This window comes from Carcharhinus amblyrhynchos, chromosome 25 (assembly GCF_965287045.1).
Source record: "Carcharhinus amblyrhynchos chromosome 25, sCarAmb.v2.hapA, whole genome shotgun sequence".
Classification (NCBI taxonomy): domain Eukaryota; kingdom Metazoa; phylum Chordata; class Chondrichthyes; order Carcharhiniformes; family Carcharhinidae; genus Carcharhinus; species Carcharhinus amblyrhynchos.
Window position 1 is genome coordinate 13,643,575 of NC_137348.1, and position 26,867 is coordinate 13,670,441.

A 26,867-nucleotide genomic window follows, 5' to 3' on the forward strand; every position below is an offset into this window, starting at 1 on the left:
TACTTATGAGCTCCTGGGGATTCCATGAATGTCTGTATAAGTTGTGCATGTTTATTGATGTCTTTTTTAATCCACAGGTGATTCGGTCCGCCTTGTTGTCCAACAAGGGACATACACGCGGTGGGTCGTGCGAGAGCTGCTCTTGGATGTTGCTTTGAGAGTTGCCTAGTGCTTCACGTCGTTAGTGTACGCTTAAACTGGACCAGCTGATGGGTAACATGACAGCTCGGTGACTATCACTGTTTGCTGTGCAAATACATGGATTTGGGCCAGTGTCTGTGGGAGTTTGCACATTCTCCCCGTGCTTTCATGGGTTTTCCCCGGGTGCTCCGGTTTCCTCCTGCACCCCAAAAACGTGCTCTTAGGCTGATTGGTGTTAACAAATTGTCCCTAAATTAGTCTTCCCTCAATCTGGTTATGGTTTCTTTATTGTGGAGTCCAATAGGCATAGACAAAGGTCATAGGTAGAAGAGGGCATTCACAATGTTAAAATGGTGGTGTGGGCTTGTTGGGCCAAAGGGCCTGTTTCCCATGCTGTGTTGTTCTTTGTTATTATCAGTTGTGTCTTCCTCTTCTGACCACTGTCAACAGACTGGAAGTGAGAGTGTGGCGTTACTAATGCCGTTCCAGTTTTGATTAGATAGTCATCTGACATTTATTATCAAAGTTCACAAATGAACAATGGTCACTTGGGTGAGGTTGAAAGTTAGTGCAATGATTGTACCACAAGGAAAAATATTAACTAGAAATGCAAATTCAGCCATATCATTTTATCTGGCAAAGGAGGCAAATAAATAACATTTCTTTGGCCATGCAGGAAATAGTGCCTGTTGTGTTTGCATCACTGATTTTCACAAATGTATTCACATCAGTTAAATCATAAAATGTCAAAACAAATCCAATGGTTTCAAAGTGTTTTTTAAAAATCTTCATTCAGAAAACTGTTGCAGCTGGCTGTCACAGGCTGTAGTGGAATTATCATAAAAGACATGAACTAAATTTATCTTTTAAAAGTGTCCAGATCTTATTGCTATTTCATTGACCAGTGTAGATTATACGATCAATCATGTGGTTAATGGGAATAAGTTGGCACAATTTGATTGAAAGATGTTCATGTTTTATCTCAAGCCTCTCGTGGAAGCACCATCAATGTTTTTATATTTGTAAATAAAGCAACCAAAATAATGTTTGAATCCTTTTTTTTATTCAATGCTTGTCACCTGCTGAGAGAAAGTGTGCAAGGAGTGGAGACATAATTCTGGAACTGCAGAGAAAGACATGGTGAGCAATGGCACAAAAGATGATTACTTTTTAAAATTAGTACACAAGAATATAATGACAGGAGCAAGAGTAGGCTATTTGGCCTGTTGAGCCAGTTCCACCATTGTTTCTGATCATGGCTGATTTTCTACTTCAATCCTACCTTCCTGCTCTAACCCCCATTCCTTAATTTCCTCAGTATCCAAAAAAAAATGGATCTCTGTCTCAATTATATTCAACAACTGAACATCCCAACAAGTCTTTAGGGTACAAAATTACAATGATCCATAATTCTTTCAATTAAGATATTTCACCTAATCTCAATTCTAAATGGCTGACCCCTTATTTTGAGACTGGGGCCTTTTGTTCTAGACACCCCACCCAACGCCAGCCCTATTAAGCCCTTTAAAAATCTTACTGTGTTTAAGTGAGGTCACCCCTCATTCTGCTAAATATCCAGGAATATAGTCCCAGTCAACTCAACCTTACCTCATTGGATAACCTACTGGAATCAGGCCACCGAGTTGCTGTGCCCCTTCTGAGGTTAGGATATCTAGTTTCTGTATTTGTTCAAATGTTTCTCCTCTCAAACTAAGTGATGAAATTTGTAATACTGAATCATAGATAGCTGGGCAAATTTTAATGTAATTCTTATGGTGACTACACGTTTGAATAGCAGCAAGAACGATGTTAGCACAGTAAAGATTTTATATCATTGTACTTTCAGAACTGCAAAAACATTGATATTTTAAATATCATGGAGCACCTCCCAGTGTCCGTGATTATTTTGAACCAGCTGCTGTGTCTACACAGGAATTTCTGCTATTGGATTTCTTCAACAACAATGCACTGTTAAATTGAAAAAAAAATGAATCATTCATTTCTTGGAAATCTGATCTTCAGTACTCCTCCCTAACAAGCATCCATGCCTTGCTATGCTATGTACAATGTCTCACCTACAGAGAATGTACATCAGTCAGGCAGTATAAGTAAATAGGGCAGAAATGCAGGTTTAGGATTGTTTTCTGTAGGAAATTGAATTTATTGTATGTTCCTTTTTATGGTGCAGGCAGGTTGTAGAATTCTTTGAGGGAGTGGGCGCACATGACAAGCCTGTTTGGTGAAGGCAGTTGGTATCAGCCCCTTGAGGGCCATGTAAAATGTAGTTTTAAATGGTTATTTCTTTGTTCTTTAGTTTCTGATTTAGTTTTAATTTTCAAATATATAGTTGTATTATAAAATGGCATTTGTAACAGCCCAAAAATATCCCCAGTATTGTATCATTATTCATCCCTCCACTTTCTGTGCAGAGGAAAACACCATTGCTTTGTAAATTAAGCATTTGCCATAGATTGTCTGTCTTTTAATACCCAGAGCAGTAATTAGGCTGACTTGGTACACAGTTATAACGAAGAGCAATCTCCGTTTTTCTCTATTTCTAAGGGATCGTTAAACAAGAGTATTAACATGTTCTGCTGCCCCACAGCTCAGTGCTTGTTCTCAATGCTTGTTCCCAGTGGATCCCAGAGGTCACTGACTGACCCGAGTCTGCATGTACAACATGGAAAGGAGCAGTCACAGCGAGCACAGTTCCTTGTTTGCATTCATCTATGCGCTCACCAAAGTGGGGGGAAAATGGAGACACTGCATAAAGCAGGTTTACTACAAATGTGCTGTCATTAAGCGAATAGTGAATTGCATAATTGGTATATTTACTTAATGTATTTTATCATCAGCTGGCACAGTGTCAGTGAGAGAAGAAGCTCCATCAATAAAAGCAGCATACATTTAAATAACAAATATATGCTATCTATTTTCTGTTTCTTTGATACCCACTACACCTATGTTGCACTGTTGCTTAAGTACCTTAGGGAAACGAGTGAAACAAATACCAACAACAGAACGTAAAATTAGTGTACAGTTCCGCAGCCAGTAACATGGTTCCAGGTTCAGGTCTCAAGGCTGCCATTCTCTTGAATTTATTCAGATATTGTACTTGGCACCCATGTGAAATAGCTGGGGATCTGTGTGATGGCCCCAATTAAATTCTGGCAGCTGGATTAGAAGGAGGAATGGGGCAGCAAGTTAAGTTGCTTGATGTTTAGAGGATTGGCAGCTTGAAAATAGGGTCAAAAATCATCCCCTCACCTCTATATTTCCTAACTGAAAGGAAAACTTGTATTTATAGTGTGCCTTTCCTGACCAGAGAACATCTCAAAAGCACTTTACAGCTAATGAAGTGGGGCTGTTGCTGTAATGTAGAAAACATGGCCACCAATTTGTGCAGAGAAAGGTCTCGCAACAGCAATGTGATACTGACCAGATAATATATTTTGTGATGATGTTTGAGGGATAAATATTGACCAGGACACTGGAGAGAATTTGCCTAATCAAAATCATGTCATGAGTATTTTGTGTCCACCTAAGATAGTTGGGCTTTCATTTAATGCTTTGATGAAAGATTCTAGGTCTCTGCTTCTCTCTTCAATATGGTGCCTGACTTGCTAATTATTCCCAGGATTTTCTGCTTTTAATCCCAGTATCTTCATGAGGTTAAGTTTCAGCTTGTGGAAAATACATGCTGCCTTTAGAAGCTTTTTTGAAGCATGTATGTATTCAGCACAAAAAGTATCTGCAGAGAACTTACAGCAGAATCTCTGGAAATGAAGATTGCAACTGGAGTATAGAACATGCTACACTGAAAATAGGACTCAATTTGATTAAACGTTCGTCAAGAGGAATCTGAGTTTTCTGACCACAGGTTGCAAATATCATTTTACGTGATTGACACTATACCTTGCATATATAGTCTGTCATTGACTAGTTGTCATTATGTACCATTACTCAAGGGTGTTAGTTATTATGGTCTCTCATAGGTTCTAGTAAGAATGGTACATATAATTTCCACATATGGACCACAAAAAGTTACAGCAAGCAAGACAAGTAAAAGCAATTTTATTTAACTTTAGTACCTTCCATCAACTGGAGGCTGTGTAATCTTAGGTTACCATTCCAGAAAATATCTTTGTCTGCATCCAGTCAAGAAATATAGAATAATAATGGACAGATAACATCTAATGACCAAATAAACCCCTTGTGGTGCATCAAGACATGGTGTTTGCAACTTGCACCTTCATAGTATATCTTATAAAAGGTTTATCCTGTCGAGTCCAATACTCCGACTTACTACAGCAAAGAATGATTAAAAGATCACTACAATCAGATTAAATTACACCAATGCTAGAGTCTTATATAAAGCAATATCATAATGGTTATAAATCTGAGATCAAAACACATATAATTTCCTACCAAGCTATAAAAATGAGCATCTTTCTCTAATGTAATTTCCAATGATTAACCATATTTGTCTGGAAATGTTATGAGGCAAGATTTGACAGAATAATGGAAACCAAATGTGTATTTCAGGTAAAAGTTTGAAATTAAATTTACCGTTAAATAGCATTGAAATATGCAGAATATGTGGGAAAGACACTGCAGGAAGTGTCTTATCTACAATATTACTCAAGCAAAGACATTTGTGTGTTTTGACAGTGGTTTGACAACACAGCTCTCAATGTATTCAAACACTGTGTAGGGATCCTGGTCTGCATTGACATGGCTAACAGGGTTATAGAATTGCTCCAAGTCCTTAACATTGGCATGATACACTTCCAGTGCATTTTGCACATTCTCCTCAGAATCCTTGGGATTTATTTTGCAGCGACTGTAAACCTCCATAGTTGGTGCTGGTTTGTATATGGAATGATATCTAAAAAGCAAAATAATAACAATTGCATTAACAAAAGAATAAATATCACAGGAAGTCTGAACTGTGTTCTTTTAATTTCAATCTGGATTAAATCAAACCCCAGATGATGTTATTAAGATTTGATTGTCAAGATTGTTATAAAGTTTTTTTAAAATCTGATTCTAATCAGAATTCGGTAATAACAGCCCAAGATGGATTTTAATTGCTCAATAAATCGATATTCTTAGAGTTGAATGATTTTGGAAAACCATCTGTGGAAATTTGAAAACATATTACTTTTAAAATTAATTTAAAAACAATACCTTGAAAATGTAATAATTTTGTCATGTAGATCACAGGAGAAAGGGAATTTTTTATATAAGTATGCAAGTTAATAAATTAATATTAGGAAAAAGTGCTGAAAAATATTGAATGCTACCACAATACAAGGACATTAATAGGATAAATCTCACAACATTATCAGGGAATATTCAAAACAACTTTGAGAACATTAAAATTATGTATAACACATTAGAGATAATAACCAGATCTATAGCAAATATTTATGCTCAATCATGACAATAATTTAAATTGAGCTAATACTCACAACAACTAATTAAATATATAATGTAATAAATATCATAAATTCCTGAGCATCATGTTGAGCTGTGATGTAGTAAATAGTTAATGACTAATTAGTTAATGTATATTATTGTTTTGTTAATTATATTTGACAAAAAAGTAAATAATTCATCGTATGGTAATTGGAGCTGCCTCGATTAAACATAACAACAAATCAAACCTAAAAGAAAAGCAATAATGAATGTCACAGATAGCACATTATCAGTGATACTGAAATTAGAATAGCCACATTAATTGATGTCTTTGAAATAAACTTTCATTAAACATTTATCCAATTTAAAATACAATAGGATTTTTTTGTTGTAAACTTTGGAACACTACTTGGGAAAAGTGAAGGCAGCTACTGGCTGTGGCCAGCACTGCAGTTTGAGCTTACCAAAAGTGCATAACGATTCTATCGTGCTGCAAACCTGGAAGTCAGTTTGACATTGGGCTATTGAATGGATGTCCGCCTGCAGTCCTCAACCAGAGATTTGGTTCAGTGACAGAAAATAATGAGAAATGTACTCACTTTATTTTATTCTCCACCTCTTTCACATCTAATGGGTGGAATCTTGGCAGGCAGGTTTCATTTGGAGGGAGGCAGGAAATTTGTTTTGTGGGATAAAGATCAGAATTTTGTTCATCCAACTTTCAAGTCAGATCGAGTTTCCAGGTGAACAATGTTGGGAATTCCATTTGTGGACCTTCACTTATATCAAGCTCCGGTGGCAAAAGCTGTGTCAAGGCTGGAAATGGGAGGCAGGTGAAGGCTGGAGGTGACGGTGAGGGGGTTGGGGGAGGAGTGTCCAGGGAGAAAGGATAGGGGAGAGAATGTCCAGTGAAAGGCAGATGGGGGTTGTGGGGGAGGGAGCAAAGCAGAAAAGGGTTGGTGGAGTATGTCTGGGAAAGTGGGGGGAGGTTGCGAATAGACAGTATCCAGGGAAATGGTGGAGGAGAGAAAGTCTGGGGAAAACAGGAAAGAATGTTTAGGATAAAGGTGAAAGTTGGAGAAGAGTATCTGGAGAAAGTGGAGGAGAGTGTCTTTGAGGGTGGGGTCAGTAGTGGAGTCATTAGCAAATGAGAGGTTATCCACTTTGGTAGAAATAATAGTAGGAGGGATTATTATTTAAAGGGTGAAAAGCTGCAGCATGCTACAGTGCAGAGGGACCTGGGGGTCCTTGTGCATGAATCGCAAAAACCCAGTCTGCAGGTGCAGCAGGTGATCAAGAAGGCGAATGGGATGCTGGCCTTTATAGCAAGGCGGATAGAATATAAAAGCAGGGAGGTCTTGCTGCAACTGTACAGGGTACTGGTGAGGCCACAACTTAAGTACTGTGTGCAGTTTTGGTCACTGCATTTGTGAAAGGATATATTGGCCTTGGAGGGAGTACAGAGAAGGTTCACCAGGCTGATACCAGAGATGAGGGGGTTAGCCTATGAAGAGAGATTGAATAGACTGGGTCTGTACTCATTAGAGTTTAGAAGGCTGAGGGGGGATCTTAGAGAGACTTACAAGATAATGAAGGGGCTAGATAGGCTAGAGGTAGAAAGATTCTTCCTGCTTAGAAAGGATAGCAGAAACTAGAGGGTGCAGCCTCAAAATAAGGAGGGGGGAGCAGTTTGGATCGGAGTTGAGGAGGAACTTCTTCGCTCAAAGGGTGGTGAATCTCTGGAATTCTCTGCCCATTGAAGTGGTGGAGGCTACCTCGCTGAATATATTTAAGTCATGGGCAGATAGATTTCTGATAGACAAGGGAATTAACGGTTATGGGGAGAAAGTGGGAAAGTGGAACTGATCCACTTCAGATCAGCCATGATCTTATTGAATGGCGGGGCAGGCTCGAAGGGCTAGATGGCCTACTGCTGCTCCTATTTCTTATGTTATGTTCTTATGTTCTTATGTAGTGTTGACAGTGGGGTCCTAGAAGGACGGTAGGAGGAGACAATCATAATCAGAGAGTGAGAGTGGGATATGGCAGGGTAGCTTGTCCAGTGTGAGAGTCTGGTTACTAAAGGTGGAGGAAGAATGAGGGGGAGGCTACACAGGTGGGTGACATAATGGTAGGGTCAGGTTGAGTATGGGGATGATAATGGGTGTTGAGGGGAGAGAAGGCATGTGGATCATAATAGCATCCAGAATCATGTGGAGAGGTTCAAGGATGATAGAGGAGAGAGGAATGGTTATATTGGGTGAGTCAATTGTTATGAGGGGAGGTTTGTGGGTTACAGGGGGGAGGATAGAAGATGGTGGACCGAATCCAGAAGGTGATGTACACTATTTCTCAAGTCTGACCTTGGCCATGTTGTTAGTCAGTGTGATACTCAAAGTGGAAGGAGGGTCTTTTTGGAGGGTGGCATTCAAGCAAATGGCTGACTAAGGGATATCCTAATAATCATGATGCTTAGTTGTGTTCTCGTCTCTATCCTGAAACCCACAAGGCAGCAGGTTTGTTACCAACTCATGGGATCCCAGCAAGGTGTGAAGCTGCATTCATTCTGTGCCATCTGCCATTTGCTTGTCAGAGGCATGGGTGAAGGGAAGGAGGGAGGTGAATTACCTCCAGGGTGATGGTTGGTGGACGGGAACAAACTTGCAACTCAAAATCCCTATCCTCATGGCTGAGAAGACCCGAAGTGGTTATTCTTTCTGCTGCCAAGGCAATGGTCTCCTTTTAAAGGTTCGAATAGTGTCAGAGAGAGGTGACGAGAGAGTTGATGGGAGGGGATGCCAAGTCTAGATTGAGGTGAGGTGAAGGGCTTAGCATTGGCTGGAAAGAAACCTGTAAAAGGAAACCTGCTTTCTAAATCACTTCAATTCATTCACAGATCCACTGAGGCATTGATGATGCAGGCTGCAGGCAACCTTGCCTTGGTATTGGCCATTGTCCAAATGCGAAAGAGGGCCCTTCACAGGTTGGCACTGGACCAGGAGGAGCAAGGGCCTGAGCAGCAAGAGGCAGTGGGGTCTCATTAAGGTCAAGATACTGGCATGCAGAGTCCAACCAAGGATGCAAAACAGTGATGTCCTGAGTGAAAGGCAACGCCAGAGGTACCTTCATATGTCCCGGAATGTGGCAACTCACATTTTCCAGCTTCTTGTAATATGGACTGTGGTCCGAAGGACTCTGGAGGAGTAGTGTGTAACTCTTGCGCTGCAATGAGTCAATTGCTGGGTGCCATTTAAATATGGCGCCAGGACCTGCGACCCCCATGAGGTAACAGTAGGGTGGATGAATTCCTGCCACAAGATTCACTGTGATTCTTGTGGATACATAGTTAGTGAGCTGAACAGTGGAAGATTGTCCACGTTCAGCTATCCTGCTAGCAGGAGTCATACTGAATTACCTGCCAGACAGAGACTCCAGGATGGAATGTTCGCCCAATGTATTTAAAAGGCAAAACTCTGTAATCCAAATACCTTACAGTATCATTACTACTCCTAAACATAGCAATTTTTTAAGTTGCAATGGAAAATAGATCACGTGGCTTAAAATCTGAGGTAGGAAATCTAACGGAATCCTTAATCAAAGGTGTTACATGGGTAAGATGGGAATAGAGGGATATGGGCCAAATGTGGGCAATTGGGACTAGCTTAGCAATTTAAAAAGGGCAGAATGAACAAGTTGGGCTGAAGGGCCTGTTTCCATACTGTAAACCTCTATGACTCTATGTACTAGAAAATAATTTAGAAACTGAAAATAAGAATAGTCAGCACAGATTCCAAAATTAAAGGCCTTGCTTAACCAACCTTCTTGAGTGCCTTGAAGTAATTGAAAAAGTAAATAAGGTAATGCAGTAAACATAATATATTTAGATTTCCAAAAAGTCTTCAGTAAGGTACAACACAGTCGACAAATGACTAAAGTCAGAATCATAGAATCCCTACAACGCTGAAGGAGGCCCTTCAGCCCATTAGTCTGCACTGACAACAATCCTACCCAGGCCCTGTCCTTGTAGCACCACGCAATCCCCCTGAACCTAAGGGACAATGCCACCCAGACCTGTTTCCTGTAACCCCAAGTATTTATTCCGCTAATCCCCCTAAACTATACATTTTAGGACATCAAAGGGCAATTTAGTGAGGCCAATCCACCAAATCTGCACATCTTTGGAGTATGGGAGGAAACCGCAACACCTAGAGGATTGCAGACACGAAGAATGTGCAACTCCGCACAGACAGTGACCCAAGGTCATAATTGAATCTGGGTCCCTGGCCTGTGAGGCAGCAGTGTTAACCACTGTGCCACCGTGCCGACCTGTACAGTCCGGGATAAGTAGAAGAGTGGATACCAAGCTAACTACAAAACGGAAAACATGGGTTAAATGGCTGTTATTCTGAGTGTAAAATGATGGGAGCTGGTGTTCTGTAAGGATTGGTGTTGGGACCACTGTTGTTCACTATTTAAATAAACAATTTGAACAGGAAAATTGAAAGTACAATTTCAAAATTTGCGACTGCCACCAAATTGGGTGGTCTAGATATGTCTCCTAAATACAGGACAACATTAATAAATAACTGTACATAACAGTGCAAGGCTCTTCAGAGGAACACTATCAGATACCAAGCCACATAAGGGGTAATGGGGCTGTTAACTAAAACCTTGGGCAAAGAGGGAGGTTTTTAAAGAGTGTCTTTCAGGAGAGGAGGGAGAGTGTAGAAAAACTTGCAGAATGGCCCTGTAATTGGCAGATAAGCTTTAAGATAAATAAGTGGTAGGAAATGTTGGTAGGTAGAACAAGAAGCCCCCATATTCCTGGGAAATTAAATCTACAAATAGAAAAGAGGAACAGAGAGATTTGAGTTACAAATATAGATATCATTTCACGGGCATTTGCCATCAATACCTCTGATTTAGCATTGGGGTGGATTAGCATGTAAATCCTTAAATTGCAGTCTGTCATTCACTGCTCTGCCACAGGCTGTGCTATGGACTCCTGAGCCCGGTCCACCCCCACCCCCCAGCCACTGCTCTTTGCAATCAGTTGACCTGGTGAGAACTCCCCCTTTTCTACTTTCATAGCACTGTGAGAAAGCCCATAAAAATATCAATGTGTTGTAACTGGGTATTTTAAACCATGATCTGAATAATAACTACTGTTGAGAAAATAATCTGGCCCTGAAAGATTTGTGAAATTTGTGAGATGTTGTTAGATGTCTCCATTATAATGTAGTACTAGATCTTCTCAACTAAATTGTTTAGAAAAAAAGCTTTGAATTATTTTAAATTACTTATTATATTGAAGCTTCTACCTTCACTTCGTGTCTATGTCTCAATCTTTAGTTTGTTCTCAGTAAATATTTTGAAAAGTGATTTAGAACAGAACATTACAGCGCAGTACAGGCCTTCAGTCCTCGATATTGTGCCTTCCAGTGGAACCAATCTAATGACCCTCTAACCTAAACTATTCCAATATTACCCATATGTCTATCCAATGACCATTTGAATGCCCTTAAAGTTGGCGAATCCACTACTGCTGTAGGCAGGGCATTCCACACCCTTACTATCCTCATTTGAGTGCTTTTCATTTTCTGGTTAGCTGACTGTGACCCTTCTTTAATGTAATTGGCTGCTTGGACAACTTGATGCCTGGTGACCCCACTGCAGCTGGGAATCCACAATAGAGAATACTACAACCAAGCATGTCGAGAATGTTAAAATTCTCATCTTAGCTTGCCTGAAATATCGGTGTGATCTCATTCAAAGTCAGCAATGAGCACCATTTCTTCACTGCCAAAGGCAAAATCTGGACCATTAAAAGTTGCAACACAAATTAATAAAGCTTTAATAAGTTCATCTCTAGATTAACAGAATCGATGCCTTTTACCATCAACCTAATTTTAAAAAACAGGAGTGACTCAAAGACGCTGTTGTCTTCTGCTGATTTCTTTATATCTTCAGTTGTATCACAACTCAGTAGAAGCATTTCTATTTTTAAAAGTCCTGTACGCTACATTTGTTAGCTCACTTGCAAATAACTTGCATCATTAAAGAGTACAACATGACACAATTCCTGGGCATCAACACAATGTCAATTATCAACCGAATGAGATTGTCTTGTGATGCTACAGTAGACATCTCGATTAGTCACTGCTCCTGGAATCAGCCTACACTGTTCCAGTCTGTTCTAATAGTGACATAAATACCGCAATAAAGCATGCAGGATGACACAGTGTATTGAAGCTTTAATGGTTTGTACTGTCATGGACTTCAGCGCTTTATTAACTTGTTATCTAGATCTTTTTGAAGCAGTGTGCGCGTGTGTCCTGTCTGCAAGGCAACATTATAAATTAAGAATAGAATGCCTAATTTTATTATATCTCTGAAGCAAATCTTCTCTTATTTAATGAATTATTTAGTTTTATTTGTTGAATTGTCTGTTATTCATGGAATATTACTACACCTGTTTAAGTTCCTTTTAACTTAATTTCAGAACTGAGTTGTTCTGCATGACCATCCACATGAGAATATAATTTGCTCTTGGGTTTTGCTGCCCTTCCCAAAATTCTGGCAATGCCAAAAGGCAAATCTAAATGGCAAAACAATTTACAAATTCTGAAACTTAAGCAGATATTGTAAGATCAAACCTAACAGCTTCTCAGAAACAGCACATTTACAGGGGATATTAATTTGCTGATAGTATGTGAGGAACACAGAAGTGAGTGGCAAAAACTGTAGAGAGGACTTTATGAGATCTGATTGCCCAGAATGTTTGCTGCAAGCGTGAAAGTGATAGAAAAAGTTGCTAAGACATGGTACTGGTCTTGTGTTTACCATCACTAGGATGGGGATAGTAGGATAAGAGCTTGGTGAAGCAAGGTTGCTGGATGACAAAGGATTGAAAGGAGGGTTGAATCAAAGCATTATTGAAATTTACAACATGTAAGTGGGCTGACAAGTAGCCATACAGACTAATCCCACTTTTCAGCCCTTGGTTTGCAGCCTTGTTGGTTATGGCACTTGAAGTGAATATCCAAGTATGTTTTAAATGTTAAGAGGGTTTCTGCCCTCTACTTCCTTTCAGGCAGAGTTCCAGATTCCCACCACCCTCTGAGTCATAAGAACATAAGAACATAAATAGGGGCAGGAGTAGGCCATCTAGCCCCTCGAGCCTGCCCCGCCATTCAATAAGATCATGGCTGATCTGAAGTGGCTCAGTTCCACTTTCCCGCTTTCTCCCCATAACCCTTAATCCGCTTGCCTACCAAAAACTTATCTACCCGCATCTTAAATATATTTAGCGAGGTAGCCTCCACCACTTCAACAGGCAGAGAATTCCAGAGATTCACCACCCTTTGAGTGAAGAAGTTCCTCCTCAACTCCGTTCTAAATTGCACCCCCCTTATCTTGAGGCTGTGCCCTCTAGTCCTGCTGTCCTTTCTGAGCGGGAAGAACCTCTCAACCGCTACCCTATCCATCCCCTTCATCATCTTATACATCTCAATAAGATCCCCCCTCATCCTTCTAAACTCCAACGAGTACAAGCCCAGTCTATTCAGCCTCTCTTCATAGTTCAACCCCCTCAACTCCGGTATCAGCCTAGTGAACCTCCTCTGCACTCCTTCCAAGGCCAAAATATCCTTGCGCAAGTGCGGCGACCAAAACTGCACACAGTACTCCAGCTGCGGCCTCACTAGTGCCCTGTACAGTTGCAGCAAGACCTCACTACTTTTATATTCAATCCCCCTCACTATGAAGGCCAGCATCCCATTTGCCTTCCTGATCACCTGCTGCACCTGTAGGCTGGGTTTTTGCGACTCATGCACAAGGACCCCCAGGTCCCTCTGCACCATAGCATGCTGCAGCTTTTTGCCCTTTAAATAGTAGTCCCTCCTACTATTATTCCTGCCAAAGTGGATAAAGTGGATAACCTCACACTTGCAAAACATTTCTCCTCTGCTCCCCTCTAAACCTCCTACCTTTTACCCTAAATCAATGTCCATGTGTTATGGACCCCTCAACAAAAGAGAATAGGTCCTTCACATCCACTCTATCTCGATCTCTCATAATTTGATTTGTTTCAATTCAGTCTTCCATCAACATTCTCTATTCCAAAGAAAACAACACTAGCCTATCCAGTCATGCCTCGCAACTAAAATTCTCAGTCTGGGCAACATTTTCATAAATCTCCTCTGTACCCTCTTTAGTGCAGTCATGTATTTCCTATCTTGCAGTGACCACGACTGCAGACCATATTACAGCTGTAGTCTAACTAGTGTTCAGTTTCAGCATAACTTCCCCGCTCTTATGTTCTAGGCCTCAGCTAATAAAATGAAGTATGCCTTTTGTTTTCCTGACCTTCTTATCGACTGGTCCAACCACCTTCAGGAACACATGGACATGGTGAAGGAGCTACTGAGAATTGTAGAGGAACACATGTCCATGTGTTCCTCTACAATTCTCAGTAGCTCCTTCACCAAATTCCTTATCTCACACTTCTCCCAGCTTTCTGCAGTTTACAGCTGTCTGCTTAATTCTCAAATACATGGCCAATTTTTGGATCATTAGCAAACTTTTTAATTATGCACTTTACATTCAAGTCCAAATCATTGCTATGTACCATAAATTGCATGGGAACTAGTACTGACTCCTGCCCTACTAGAAACAGCACAAAAATACCCCTTAATTCCTGCCTCTGAGCCAATTAGAGTTCCAAATTGCTACTTTGCCTTGGAACCCATGTGCTTTTATTTTTGTACCCAGCCTGCCAAGTGGGATTTATTTTATCAACATTGATAAAACTTATTTGGACTACATCAAATGCACTACTCTCATTAACATTCCTCATTATCTCCTCAAACAGGTCAATCATGTTAGTCAGAGATGGCTAAAAAATCTGTACTGAATGTCTTAGATTTATCCATGTCATTTTGGATGAGGATTTATCCTTTTCTTTAGAATTTTTCCAATGATTTTCCCACCACTGAATTTAGCTACTTGTCAATCCCTTTCTTCCTTTTTCAAAATTGGTGAAATGTTTACTGTCCTCCAATGCTCTGGCAACATACCTGTGGCTGGGAGATTGGAAAATGATGGTCAGAGTCTCCGCTCTTTCTTCCCTGAATAGCTGAGAGTACAGTTCATCCAGGCTTGCCTATTTACCCACTTTCAAACAAGTTAAACCCTTTAATACTTTCTCTCACAGAGTTAATTTAATCTAATATTTCACAGCCCTTCTCCCTGATTGGAATGTCTGTTTCATCCCTCTCTTTTGTGAAAACAACTTTAAAGTATAAAGTAAGATTGGGGAAAGAACACTGAGGGGTAATTACGCAGTCTGGGAACTTTGGATGTGGCCAAGATCCAAAAACCTCAAAAGGGTCCCAAAGTCCAGAAACAATGGAAGGTGGATAGTGGGATTTGTCAGCAGGAAGCCAGAATCTAAGAAAATGTGCTGGGTGGGTGACGACTGGGAGCAATGCATAGGGTGGGTGAGCCAGAGCATTGCTGAATAGGAAGGATTGGAGAAAATGTCTGAGATTCTTTTAAATTTTATTTATTAGCATCACAAGTAGACTTACATTAACACCACAATGAAGTTACTGCAAAAATCCCCTGGTCGCCACACTGCAGCATCTATTTGGGTACACTAAGAGAGAATTTAGCATGACCAGTACCTAACCAGCACATCTTTCTGACTGTGGGAGGAAACTAGAGCATCCAGAGAAAACCCACGCAGACACGAGGAAAATCCTCTACAATTCTCAGTAGCTCCTTCACCAAATTCCTTACCTCACACTTTTCCCAGCTTTCTGCAGTTTACAGCTGTCTTCTTAATTATCAAATACATGGCCAATTTTTGGATCATTAGCAAACTTTTTAATCATGCACTTTACATTCAAGTCCAAATCATTGCTATATACCTGGCAATGTGAGGCTGCAGTGCTAATCACTGTGCCACCGTGCTGATTCTGAGAAGTCTTAGAGTCAAAGATGGTGTTTGATATAGAATGCTGAGATCTGTCTGTATGGTTGGGGGAGAGAAATATGCAGTAAATTTAAGACTATTAGTGACCCTAGAATGTTTCCAAACCTGGAGAAGAAATTAGTTTGCATTGCTAGCTACGTCAATCAATTTCTTTACCCCCATGTAATGTTGCTAAAGTATAGTGGATATTTTCCTCTGAGGATCCCATTAAAAGATGGAAAATCACAGGCTGTGCACTCTTAAATTTTCCATGTACACTATCAGCAAGCAAGCCTGGGAGCCCCAAATGGGAAAGTATTGTATGTTTAGAATAAAAATTTTATGAATTTGTGCTATTAGCTTTGCTCAGAAGTGCATGTCAGGATTTCAAGTTTATCAGTTTTCTGAAGAAGTGCACAAAGGAAAAAGGATTAGTAAGGGTACGTTGATGGAAACATAGCAACATAGAAGATAGGAGTAGAAGGCGGCCATTTGGCCCTTTGAGCTTGCTCCGCTGTTCATTACGATCATGACTGATCGTCCAACTCAATAGCCTAATTCTGCTTTTTCCCCATAACCTTTGACTCCACTCATTTCGAGTGCTATATCCAGCCACCTCTTGAATACATTCTATGTTTTGAAATCAACTACTTCCTGTGGAAATATCCATAGTTTGATAAAGGAGGGTAGGAGGGGGCTTTTGTGGAGCATAAACCCCTTCACAGACCTGTTGGGCTGAATGGCCTATTTCTGTTCTGTAACTAATTTGTAACTTTGTAGTTACGATTTAAGAAGACAGTTCACTACCACCTTCTCAAAAGCAATTAGGGATGGGGAATAAGTGCTGGCCCAGCCAGCAATGCCCACATCCCTTAAATGAATAAAAAGAAAGTTTGTTCAGCAATGAGGTAGGGCCTAAGTGCAGATTTACACTACACAAGTTTAAAATTGGTGTCAAGGGATAATTAACTTCAAATATTCCCTCTGCAATGCACATTAACCCTCTAGAAAGCTGCACTTCACTTGTTTACACTTAATGACCTATAAATCTTATCCCCCAACCATCAGTTCCCTTCAACCCAAGAATCTGCATTAAAGTTTTACAGCTGCAAATGTATTTCAAGATGATACCCACTAGAAGAATGTAGCAGCTGTTTTTTTTTTCCATTTTCCCCAGTATCTGACTTCAATCTAGAAGATGGTATAGTTTGACTGGCAGTTTAATTTACAAATTACGCAAAGGAATCAGTCAGCGTTTCGCCCTCTCTGTTTTTTGATGGTCTGTGAATAAAGCTGCCATTCAATCTAGGGAGCTGTTTTCCTGAAGGAAATTAGACACTAAACAAAATTAAAAGTTCATGAAGTGAACTGCCTGTCATTCCAAGTCATCTTCTGTCATGGTTGCCAGAAGCTGGTTTTGAGCATCAAATTCATACAAAAAGCAAGCAAGTATGCCAGGAATTTCTGCTGCAGTTTTCTCTATTTCTTGCTCTTGTTTCTGCAGAATTCTAAAGAACAGCTGATTTCTGCCACATTTCTGCTAATATGATGGTGGGTTTAGTGAAACTCTACAGGAGTGTACCCCAGTATATGATACTGAGCCGGTCAGCACTAGGGGTAAAATAATCTACAAAAAGGTTTCAGCCTTCAATCAAATTAATTCCACACAACTGCCTGCAATATTTCTGATGTCTGAGTGTCCAAACCCCAAACCACACCCTCCCTGCAGGTAAGAGTCTCAGAACAAATGGAAGTAATCACTTCTAGAAAGATCACCAATGTCTCAGATTGACGATATTGTTCGAAGATCTAGTGAAGGATGAATATTTCCTGTATACTGTTTTCAAAAAAGATTTCTTGTCCATTGATGGTCATAATTTAATAATATTAACCAATGTCCAGTGGCACTATTCTGCAGCAGTTATATGGGTTGGGTTTTCGGATCAACCACTATTCAGGAGCAGTATTTAGTCAACAGTGGCCAGGGCAGAAGTGGAGAGTCTCAAATTACTGGAGGTGCTCTTAAAGTAGAAAAGTCAGTTTGGACTTTAAAGCCCTGACCTGATTAAGGGTACACAAAGCCACAGGAGACAGAGTTGGCCAAATTAAATCAAAGGTTACTTCATACCCAGCATCATTTTCTGGGGACATAGCTTAAGGCAATGCACCCACTCCTACTTTTCTGTCAGTGGGAGTTCACATAGAAAGAATGCTCAGACAGGTTGGCACTTGCAATACCAGTATGAAGCAGTGGGCAGGTAAAATGGCTGCACCAGGGTAGACAAATACGCTAAACATTTATTAATAAATCAATATTAGAACTAATTCATTGCTATATTTGTGTTTTTCTAAAATGTAAATGATTTGGAAAAGCAAATCTGGATGTGTATACAAGATTTGAGTAGAATAGATCCATTGTGTGGAAAGGTGCCTTAAATTGCGAATGCAACATTTGATTGCAGCTCTCAGGATGACTAGGCATTTATATTTAACAGCAATTAAAGGAATTTTCAATTGCTGATCCTTATCTACTCTTAAAATAAACCTTTCAAAAAAAAAGGTAAAACCACTGTCTGAAGTGTGACCATCCATCAATGAGTGCAAGTGTCACTGTGCAGGAAGTTGTTACAAACCGCATTATGATAATGCTTTCTTGGTTACATGTTCAGTAACCAATAAGACAACCAAAATAAGTATTCAATCTTATTGGCCTCATGGCTATGCTACTAAGCTACAGAAGTTTATCCATTTAATAGGCTTCTTTTCTCTGGTCTGCTGTTACCCTCAGAATTATTTTTCCGAATTTCTTGCTTAAACATAAATAATATATTTCCACAATTAAAGTTAAAGTTTATTTATTAGTCACAAGTAGGCTTACATTAACACTGCAATGAAGTTACAGTGAAATTCCCCTCCTCACCATACTCCAGCGCCCCTCCAGGTCAATACACCTAACCAGCACATCTTTCAGACTGTGGGAGGAAACCGGAGCACCCAGAGAAAACCCAACCAAGCAGACATGGAGAGAACATGCAGACTCCACACAGACAATGACCTGAGGCTGGAATTGAATGGGTCCCTGGAACTGTGAGGCAGCAATGCTAACCACTCTGCCACATGTACATCAAAGATTAATCTTGCATTGACTGCATGATAGTCAATTTTACTAATCAGTAATCTTATCTGTAACTTCTCTACTCTTATCCCTCAGTCCTATTGTCATCTTGATATCAGATACTGGCCGGAATTTTATCGCTTTGCCTGCCTGGAATCAGGACAGGCAAAGCTCGCAATGTCCATTGGCCTTGGGCAGGATTTTACAATCATGCCCAAGCAATGTTGTAAAATCCTGCCCTATATGGCTTCCAATGCCTTGAGTATGGCAGGCAAGAATCACATGCTTTCTCATTACAGTTGGAGGTATGCTACCACATTATTAGAATAGGAAAAAAAAACAGCATTATGTCCTCTGCACATGTAAATGTGGGTTAGCACTCATTCCATGATTCTATTAAATAAGGAATCTAACATCTGGTTGTGACCCCCATATTGAGTTAAGCAGCCACCCTCAGCCATATGATCATCACCACCACCCACACTCAAAATCTGAACCCAGATACCACTCCCCAGGTTCCCCCTTTACAAACTGCCTTTAATGACTTGCACAATGGATACTGCTGACATGGCAACTATCTTCAAACACTCTGTTCCAGTGCATTATCTGGGGATGCCCATTAGGTGTCCACAGTCCATAAATAAATTGATAATGAAACCTGAGGTCAAAATTACATGTCTTGGGCTTATCCATTAAGTGCAAGGATTGTCCCATTTTTGAGCATATCCAGATTTCTTGTCAATTGTGTAATATTTCCTTACTAGTTACGTCAGAAGGAATGACTTCTAATATATCTGCTGCCCTCTGTAGGCTATTTATGACATATCATGGTTTGACAAATATTTCCATAAGCTAATTGTGCAGAATTATTCTCCACTTGATTACTTCTGTACTGAAGGCTGCAGTAAGCTCTGTGCATTTGTGGAAGGCCTGTGTACTTTATCCCAAAGTCTCTTTTCATGAGTTAATTATGGGGAAATTATCTGACTGTGGGAAAATATCACAATATTATAAAAACTGGAGAAGCAAAAAACCAAACTTAATAAGGAATGAGCTGGCTTCAAATTATTATTGTTATGTTTGCAAATAGTTGGGCAAAAAAATTTTTATACACTGACTTAAAAGGAAGGCCAAATAGACTAGAGGTGCAGAGAATAAAGATGGAACTTGGCACCTGGAATTTCTAAATTAGAGGCAATTATCCTTTGTCAAAAATTAAGTTATTGAGTATTTTTCTCCATCTTCACATTTGCAAATTTAGATAAGTTCTTTGGCACATTTACAAATCTATTCTATATCAAAGATCATTAAGGAAAAATTATATCAAGGCAGGCATTGTAATGAATGATTACCCTCTGTTTGGTCCTGTTGAGGTAGGCAGCATGCAAACTTTTGCTGCTTGTTCATCCACATGATTACAGTATGCAGCCCAGCACAAAGTAGGCTGCTGTTTGTTGCACACACAGTAGGGAACTCAGGTGTGCGTACGTGTGGCTAGTACAATGAACAACTAGCCTGCACCTCTTAATAGACAGTCATCCCGCTTAAAGGAAGCTGCTGTCATACTACAGGAGCTGCCAGAATGGCCTCAGGGAGGCTTTGGTGGAAGCAAATGGAGCAAAAGGACAGAGAAAAGACTCTGAGGTTTTTTTGATGCAGCACTGAAGACCAACGTTGAGGGTCAAAGAGAGGAGAGAAAACACAGGCTGGACTTTATGTGGCACCATGGTTCTCGTGCCTCTGACTAAAAGGTCGATGGGCCATATGCCCACGAGAAGGACAGCTGCCATTCAACAGTGAATTGACTCTCAGGAACAGGAATTTCCATCTCAAAAGCTGGATAATTAACAGCACCAGTTGGGAATGATGGCCATTGCTTAAGGTTACAGGCAGCCCCCAGTGGAGATTGTCACTGAAACCAGGCATCAAGACAGGTGAAGTGGGTAAGTTTGCCAGGTCAGGTTGGCAGACTCCAGCAATGGGGGTGAGGCAAACCTGAGAAGGTAATTCTCCAGCCCTGGTTGGGTGGTCATTTTCCAGAATCTGGTCCTGAGGAACTGGCTGCAGTGCTGGAAATTGTTTAATAAATAGTGGTGAAGGTCAGTGAATGCAATTTCAAAAGTCATATCCTACCCACCATTTCACTAAAATGATGTTGCATTGGTACCTGAGTTGGAATCTGAAAAGGTGCTCTGATAGCTCTCTGGAGGAAAGGGTCTGGATGTGTCCTCTTGCTCTTCCCTGGTGGCCTCTGAAAGCCTGGTGGCAAAGGTTACACCCACATGATAGCAAGGTTGTGGAGGTCACAGCGCACCACCACACATTTGGAGACATGCTCTAGGGAGTACTAGAGAATACTTTCCGATCAGTCCAGGCAGCGTTGTTTCAGGACACCATGATGTTCCAGTTCCCTGCATAAGTCTCATTGTAGATACATTGTCTTCATTTAGTTGGGTAGCAGAGAGGAGAGTCATGTGCCAGGTGTAGAGCAGATAACCTTGAACCCAGCAATCAGCATCTGGTTCTACACACTGGGCCAATGGTGGATAGTGCAGGATGAATGCAGCATGATACTGCCTGGATAGTAGCCATTCACCAACAGGATCTTCTGGGTATGGTTATACACCAATTGGATGCTAATGGAATGGTAACTCTTGCAGTTATAGTAGTTCCCCATTAACATTTGGGGGCCTGCAGAACTTCATGTGTGCAGTTGATTTCACCCTATACCACTGAGAATCCTGCAAACCTGCAAAGCTCATTCCTGTTTCTCTGTGATAGGTGTAAAGGGTTAACATCAGAAGCATATTTGGGGTGGGATTTTATGGCCTCGCTTGTCCCAAATCCATGAAATTCCTGTGGTGGGTGAGGCAGTAAAATTCCAGCCATGATGTTGGTTTAATAATGATGTCAGATCACATGGCTAAGTTACAGGGATCTGGATGAGGAGAAGCTCTAATCTTGTGTGGAGGTCCCAATGTGTAAATACTTGCTGTAAATACACAGTTATGATTAAAGAGATCACATACTCGAGCAGTATACTTATCGGAAACTAGATAATCCCCCAAACCCTGTCTATACCCCAACCATACAACAAAACAGTAACTACGAAGATCATGAAGTCCTCTCTCCTACTTATATGCAGATTAGGTGGATTGGCCATGCCAAATTGCTACTTATTGTCCAAAGATGTGTAAATTAGGTGGATTAGCCATGAAAAATGTGAGGCGTTAGGGGATAGAGTGGGTAAGACGTTTTTTTGGAGAGTCGGTGCCCCCCCCTCCAAGAAGGATCCGTTGGTATAAAGGTTTAGGTCAGTGCTGACAGTTCCATTCTTACTCTGTAGGCCTGGTTGTGCTTCATTAGTGAAATGTAGTTGCTGCACATTGCTGGTGAGTTGGAGATAAGTAAATTGCCCTTAGTGGATAGGTCTCCTCTCTGTATAGACAGCTTTTTCTCTCTGCTGCTTGTGCTTCATTTCCAAGTCACGTTGTAGCTCAAGGGAAACTGCAACTATACAGCATTACTGAAACAGGCTTTCGTTTGACCTTCCAATTCTTCTGACTCTTTATAAGAACAAAAATGTTTTCAAAACTGCTCCATTAATATTCAATGGAGTAATTTCACTAACTTCATGCCAAGAAAGTCAAAAGCACCCCAACTGCACGTTTGGCCCTTCAAATAGAATCAATGGAGATGGTGGGAATAGGTGGAGTATGTTTTTTGTGTGTGTGTGCGTGTGCGGGGCAGGGGGAGGATGCGGTGGCCACTTGTGCAGCTGAATACATGCTGAACTATGAAAGTACATTCCAAATGGCAGATGTTAGAGGCTACTTAATATCGTAATCTACCTACTTTGCATGCTTATGGTATGTGCATACATGGTGCACCTGCACTAGTGCCTGACAGTCAAAATGTGAGGTGTGGACCATGCCAGATGTGGTTGGAAGTGTCCCAGTCACCATTTTGTACATTTCAGGCTATCGTAGCAACAGCAGCATTATGGGACCAAATTTAGCAGCCCAAATATAACATGATACAAACTCAAGAAATAAAATTTCAAAGAAAAAACAAAGAGGGACAAATATTACGGCACAAAGCAGAAACAATTAGATATTTAATATAGATTAACTCTTATGATAATGGAATTCTGATCTATATTCTGGTCTACTTTCACAAGAGGTTGAGTGAACAAGAATCAATGAGTTGATTTGGATTTAAGGTCCGCAAACTTTAAATTTACTAAGAAAACTGATCAGATTATTAATTATTTTGTTGCAGGGCAAGATAACATTAATTAGAAAAAGGTTATTATCTATTCTGAACTGAATTTGTATATTTTCTTATCAATAGAAGAGAAACAAATCAAAATTCAAAAGTCATGGTTAAATAACATCATTTGGAATAAACATTCCGAACCCTGCGGAAGACGCTGAGGAAAGCTAATAGCTGATGGGTCCAGGGCCACAAGATACCCAGTTATGCAAGTTTAATTTTTAAATGGTTTTCATATTGGCAGGAAGAGGTAGAGCTTTCCACCAGGTCCTGCAAGGACACTTTGGCCCTGTTGTGCCCCTCGTGTTAGGGATCAGATCAAAAATTCCAAGGTATGTTATGAAGTTAGACTAGACCCCAAATATTTTTGATTTTGGCATTAAGAACATAAGAAATAGGAGCAGGAGTAGGCCATCTAGCCCTTCGAGCCTGCCCCGCCATTCAATAAGATCATGGCTGATCTGTTGTGGCTCAGTTCCACATTCCCGCCCTCTCCCCATAACCCTTAATCCCCTCGCTTATCAAAAACCCATCAACCCATGTCTTAAAAATATTTAGCGAGGCAGCCTCCACCACTTCAACGGGCAGAGAATTCCAGAGATTCACCACCCTTTGAGTGAAGAAGTTCCTCCTCAACTCTGTTCTAAACCGCCCCCCTTTTTCTTGAGGCTGTGCCCCCTAGTTCTACTGTCCTTTCTGAGCGGGAAGAGTCTCTCCACCTCTATCCTATCCATCCCATTCATCATCTTATATGTCTCAATGAGATCTCCCCTCATTCTTCTAAACTCTAACGAGCACAAGCCTAGTTTATCCAGCCTCTCCTCATAGCTCAACCCCCTCAACTCTGGTATCAGCCTAGTAAACCTCCTCTGCACTCCCCCCAAGGCCAAAATATCCTTGCGTAAGTACGGCGACCAAAACTGCACACAGTACTCCAGCTGCGGCCTCACCAACGCCCTATACAGCCGCAGCAAGGCCTCCCTACTTTTATATTCAATCCCCCTCGCTATGAAGGCCAGCATCCCATTTGCCTTCCTGACCACCTGCTGCACCTGCAGGCTGGGTTTTTGTGACTCATGCACAAGGACCCCGAGGTCCCTCTGCACCGTCACCTGCTGCAGTTTTTCGCCACGTAAGTAATAGTCCTTCCTACCATTATTCCTACCAAAGTGGACCACCTCGCACTTGCCAACATTAAATTCCATTTGCCAGTTCCTGGCCCATTCACCCAGCCTATCTAGATCCTTCTGCAGACTCTCCACACCCTCTGCGCAATTTGCCGTTCCACCAATCTTGGTGTCGTCAGTAAATTTCGACACCATACACTAGGTTCCCTCTTCCAGATCATCTATATAAATGGTAAAGAGCTGAGGCCCCAGCACCGACCCCTGGGGCACTCCACTAGTCACCAACCGCCAATCCGAATAGCACCCATTAACCCCCACTCTCTGCCTCCTATTTGACAACCAATCCTCTATCCACGCTAACACCCTACCCCCAACTCCATGCCCCCTTACCTTCTGCAATAACCTCTTGTGAGGTACCTTGTCAAACGCCTTCTGAAAATCGAGAAAGACCACATCCACCGGCTCTCCTGTATCCACCACCCTAGACACATCCTCATAGAACTCCAATAAATTTGTCAGACACGACTTCCCCTTAACGAAACCGTGCTGCGTCTGCTCTATCAAGCAATTCCCCTCAAGATGCCTCGCTATTTCCTCCTTGATGACGGATTCTAACAAAGTGAGCATAAGGTGTTTCATTCCAGATGTGATTTTATTGACCCACTAGGAAGCTTTTATTAAAACAAACTTTATTTAACAATACAGTTTAACTATAACAAAAAGAAGTAGCGTAACTTTTACCAACTGAAATACTTAAGCATGACAAGATACAATTCTTAACTGCTAGCCTATCTCTATTAATTCTAATTTAAGCAATATTCCTCATAGACATAAACCCCTCTTCAAAATCAATTAGCAAACAATAGGCTTATGTGCTGATATGTGGGCTGCAAGTCCTCCAGTCTCCAGAACACCTCTGGAGAGAGATACCAATTTTTCGCACCTCAATTTCTCAATTATGCTTCTGCATTCTAAGCACGTGGGCTGCCGAGGAGACAGGTCAGCATGATAAACCAGAGTTGAATTTTAAATGTGTCTTTTACAAGAAACATGAACAAAAACATCTCTTAAAGGCACAGTATTGTCACACTAGTTTCCTTTGCTATTGCTCCCCAACTTTCCAAACACTTGTCTGAGTGTTGCCTTACCAAATGGGGACTATTGTCTAAAGTTCCTGGCTGTGGCCAGATACCTGAAATCATACTCCTATTTGCTAACAATCTTGACATTCTCACCATGTCCTGGAAAATAGGCCAGAATTTTATGCAGGAGGCACAAGTCCCACAGCTGAAGCTGAAAATGGGAGGTAAGCCTGCTTTGGCCAGTAGGTGGAACCCTAGGTCAGCATATTGCCAGCTCATTAAGAAGATGCATTGCTAGCAGTGGTCATTGTGAGGCTCCACCTGCAGGATGAGGATGCATTGATGGCTGGGCACCTTCAAAATAGGGTAGGTGGGGTAGTAAGATACCTTAATTGGACACATAAGTAGCTAAAGTGGGTTCATACAACAGACAATCTTGCCCACCACTGCCAAAATGACATGATGGTGACAGGATTTCTAGCAAGCCACCTGACAGCTTCCGTGCTATTCTGCCAGCCTTCCCATCTTCCAACTCATCCGCAAAGGGCTGGGCATTAGAGAACAAAAGCACAGTCAGCAATTTGGTGATATCATTGAAGAATTGGGGAAGGATATTAATGAAGAGGCACAGTAAGCAGATAATGAATATGATGTATGAAAGTTGACTTGTGAGAAGGATTTGCATAGTGAGGGGACTGAGGCTACAAGAGGTTAATCCCGCACCTGGCTTAGGCTGAAGGGAAAGAAAAAGAGGAAGAGGAAGTGGCTGAAACTACTGTTGGGTAGTTTTCAAGACAAAAAAAATCCATTAATTCTTCACCCTTAGCATTATCCTACAAATCATGGATCACAGATTGATTAACGTGTGATTTTGGGCACCCATTATAAAAATGATATTAGAGCTAATAAAAAGGAATGCAGTAATTTAGTAGAAATAAGAGGATATAGTTATGGCAAGATTCTTAAAAAATTAGGATTGTATTCATTAGGGAAGAGAAGTTTAAGAGTGTTAAGAGAAATTAAAGTAATTAATTCAGATTTCAATGTTTTGAAAGTGCTTTGAAGTATAAATATTAAAAGATGTTTTTCACTAGTTTATAGATTGGTAGGTGAAATGAGGATATAAACTTCGTAACTCAGAAGGCAGAGATTTCAAATCTAATTATTATAATAAATATATATTACATCCTGATATATAGGTAGCAAATGCAATCAGTGAAGTTTAAGGTACCTGTGGGGAAATCAATGAAGCTGATAAAACATCAAAGGTTTTTATTGTTCTTTTGCTTCTTTTGGTGATAAAATAAAAATGCACAGCACAGGTCTTGTGGCTAAATCTACTGTATAAAATGGCTCATACAATTGATCATTTTGAAAAAGAGAATCACTGACCTTTCACCTGTAACGGGATCCAACAACCTCAATGTGAGACGCTCAATGACAGCATCATCAGGAACATCCAGAAAAAACACCCTTTAAGGAAACAGCAAATCAGACACAGAATATAAGTAGTCTGGGTTTGTGGAAGGTTTATAAATAAGAATGAGAATGAAAACAATCAAACTGCACACTGGTCAGAACAAGTCAATAACGGATTGTCGAGGTATCCCATTATAAATATGCATGCAGCAGTCCCTTGTATATCTTCTCTGCATCAACTGAAAAGAAGAATAATACCCACTAAAATCTTTAATTTCATTCTTTTCTTGAATTTCCATTAGGCAATGCTA

The 26,867-nt window shown here is 40.7% G+C and overlaps 1 protein-coding gene across 3 annotated transcripts in view; it reads right to left on the reverse strand.

Annotated features, from left to right (window-relative positions):
- Positions 1-4,266: 4,266 nt before the first annotated feature.
- ak8 (adenylate kinase 8) overlaps positions 4,267-26,867 on the reverse strand; it is a 175,910-nt gene continuing 153,309 nt past the window's right edge. For 2 of the 3 annotated variants that reach the window (XM_080212231.1, XM_080212230.1), the window contains 2 exons: positions 26,530-26,610; positions 4,267-5,029 (listed from right to left, as the gene is read on the reverse strand). In XM_080212231.1, the coding sequence (XP_080068357.1) occupies positions 4,783-5,029; positions 26,530-26,610 (328 nt within the window). In that variant the 3' untranslated portion in view covers positions 4,267-4,782. Of the gene's footprint in view, positions 5,030-15,520; positions 15,596-26,529; positions 26,611-26,867 lie in introns of those variants that run through there. The other variant, XM_080212232.1, reaches the window with a different exon arrangement.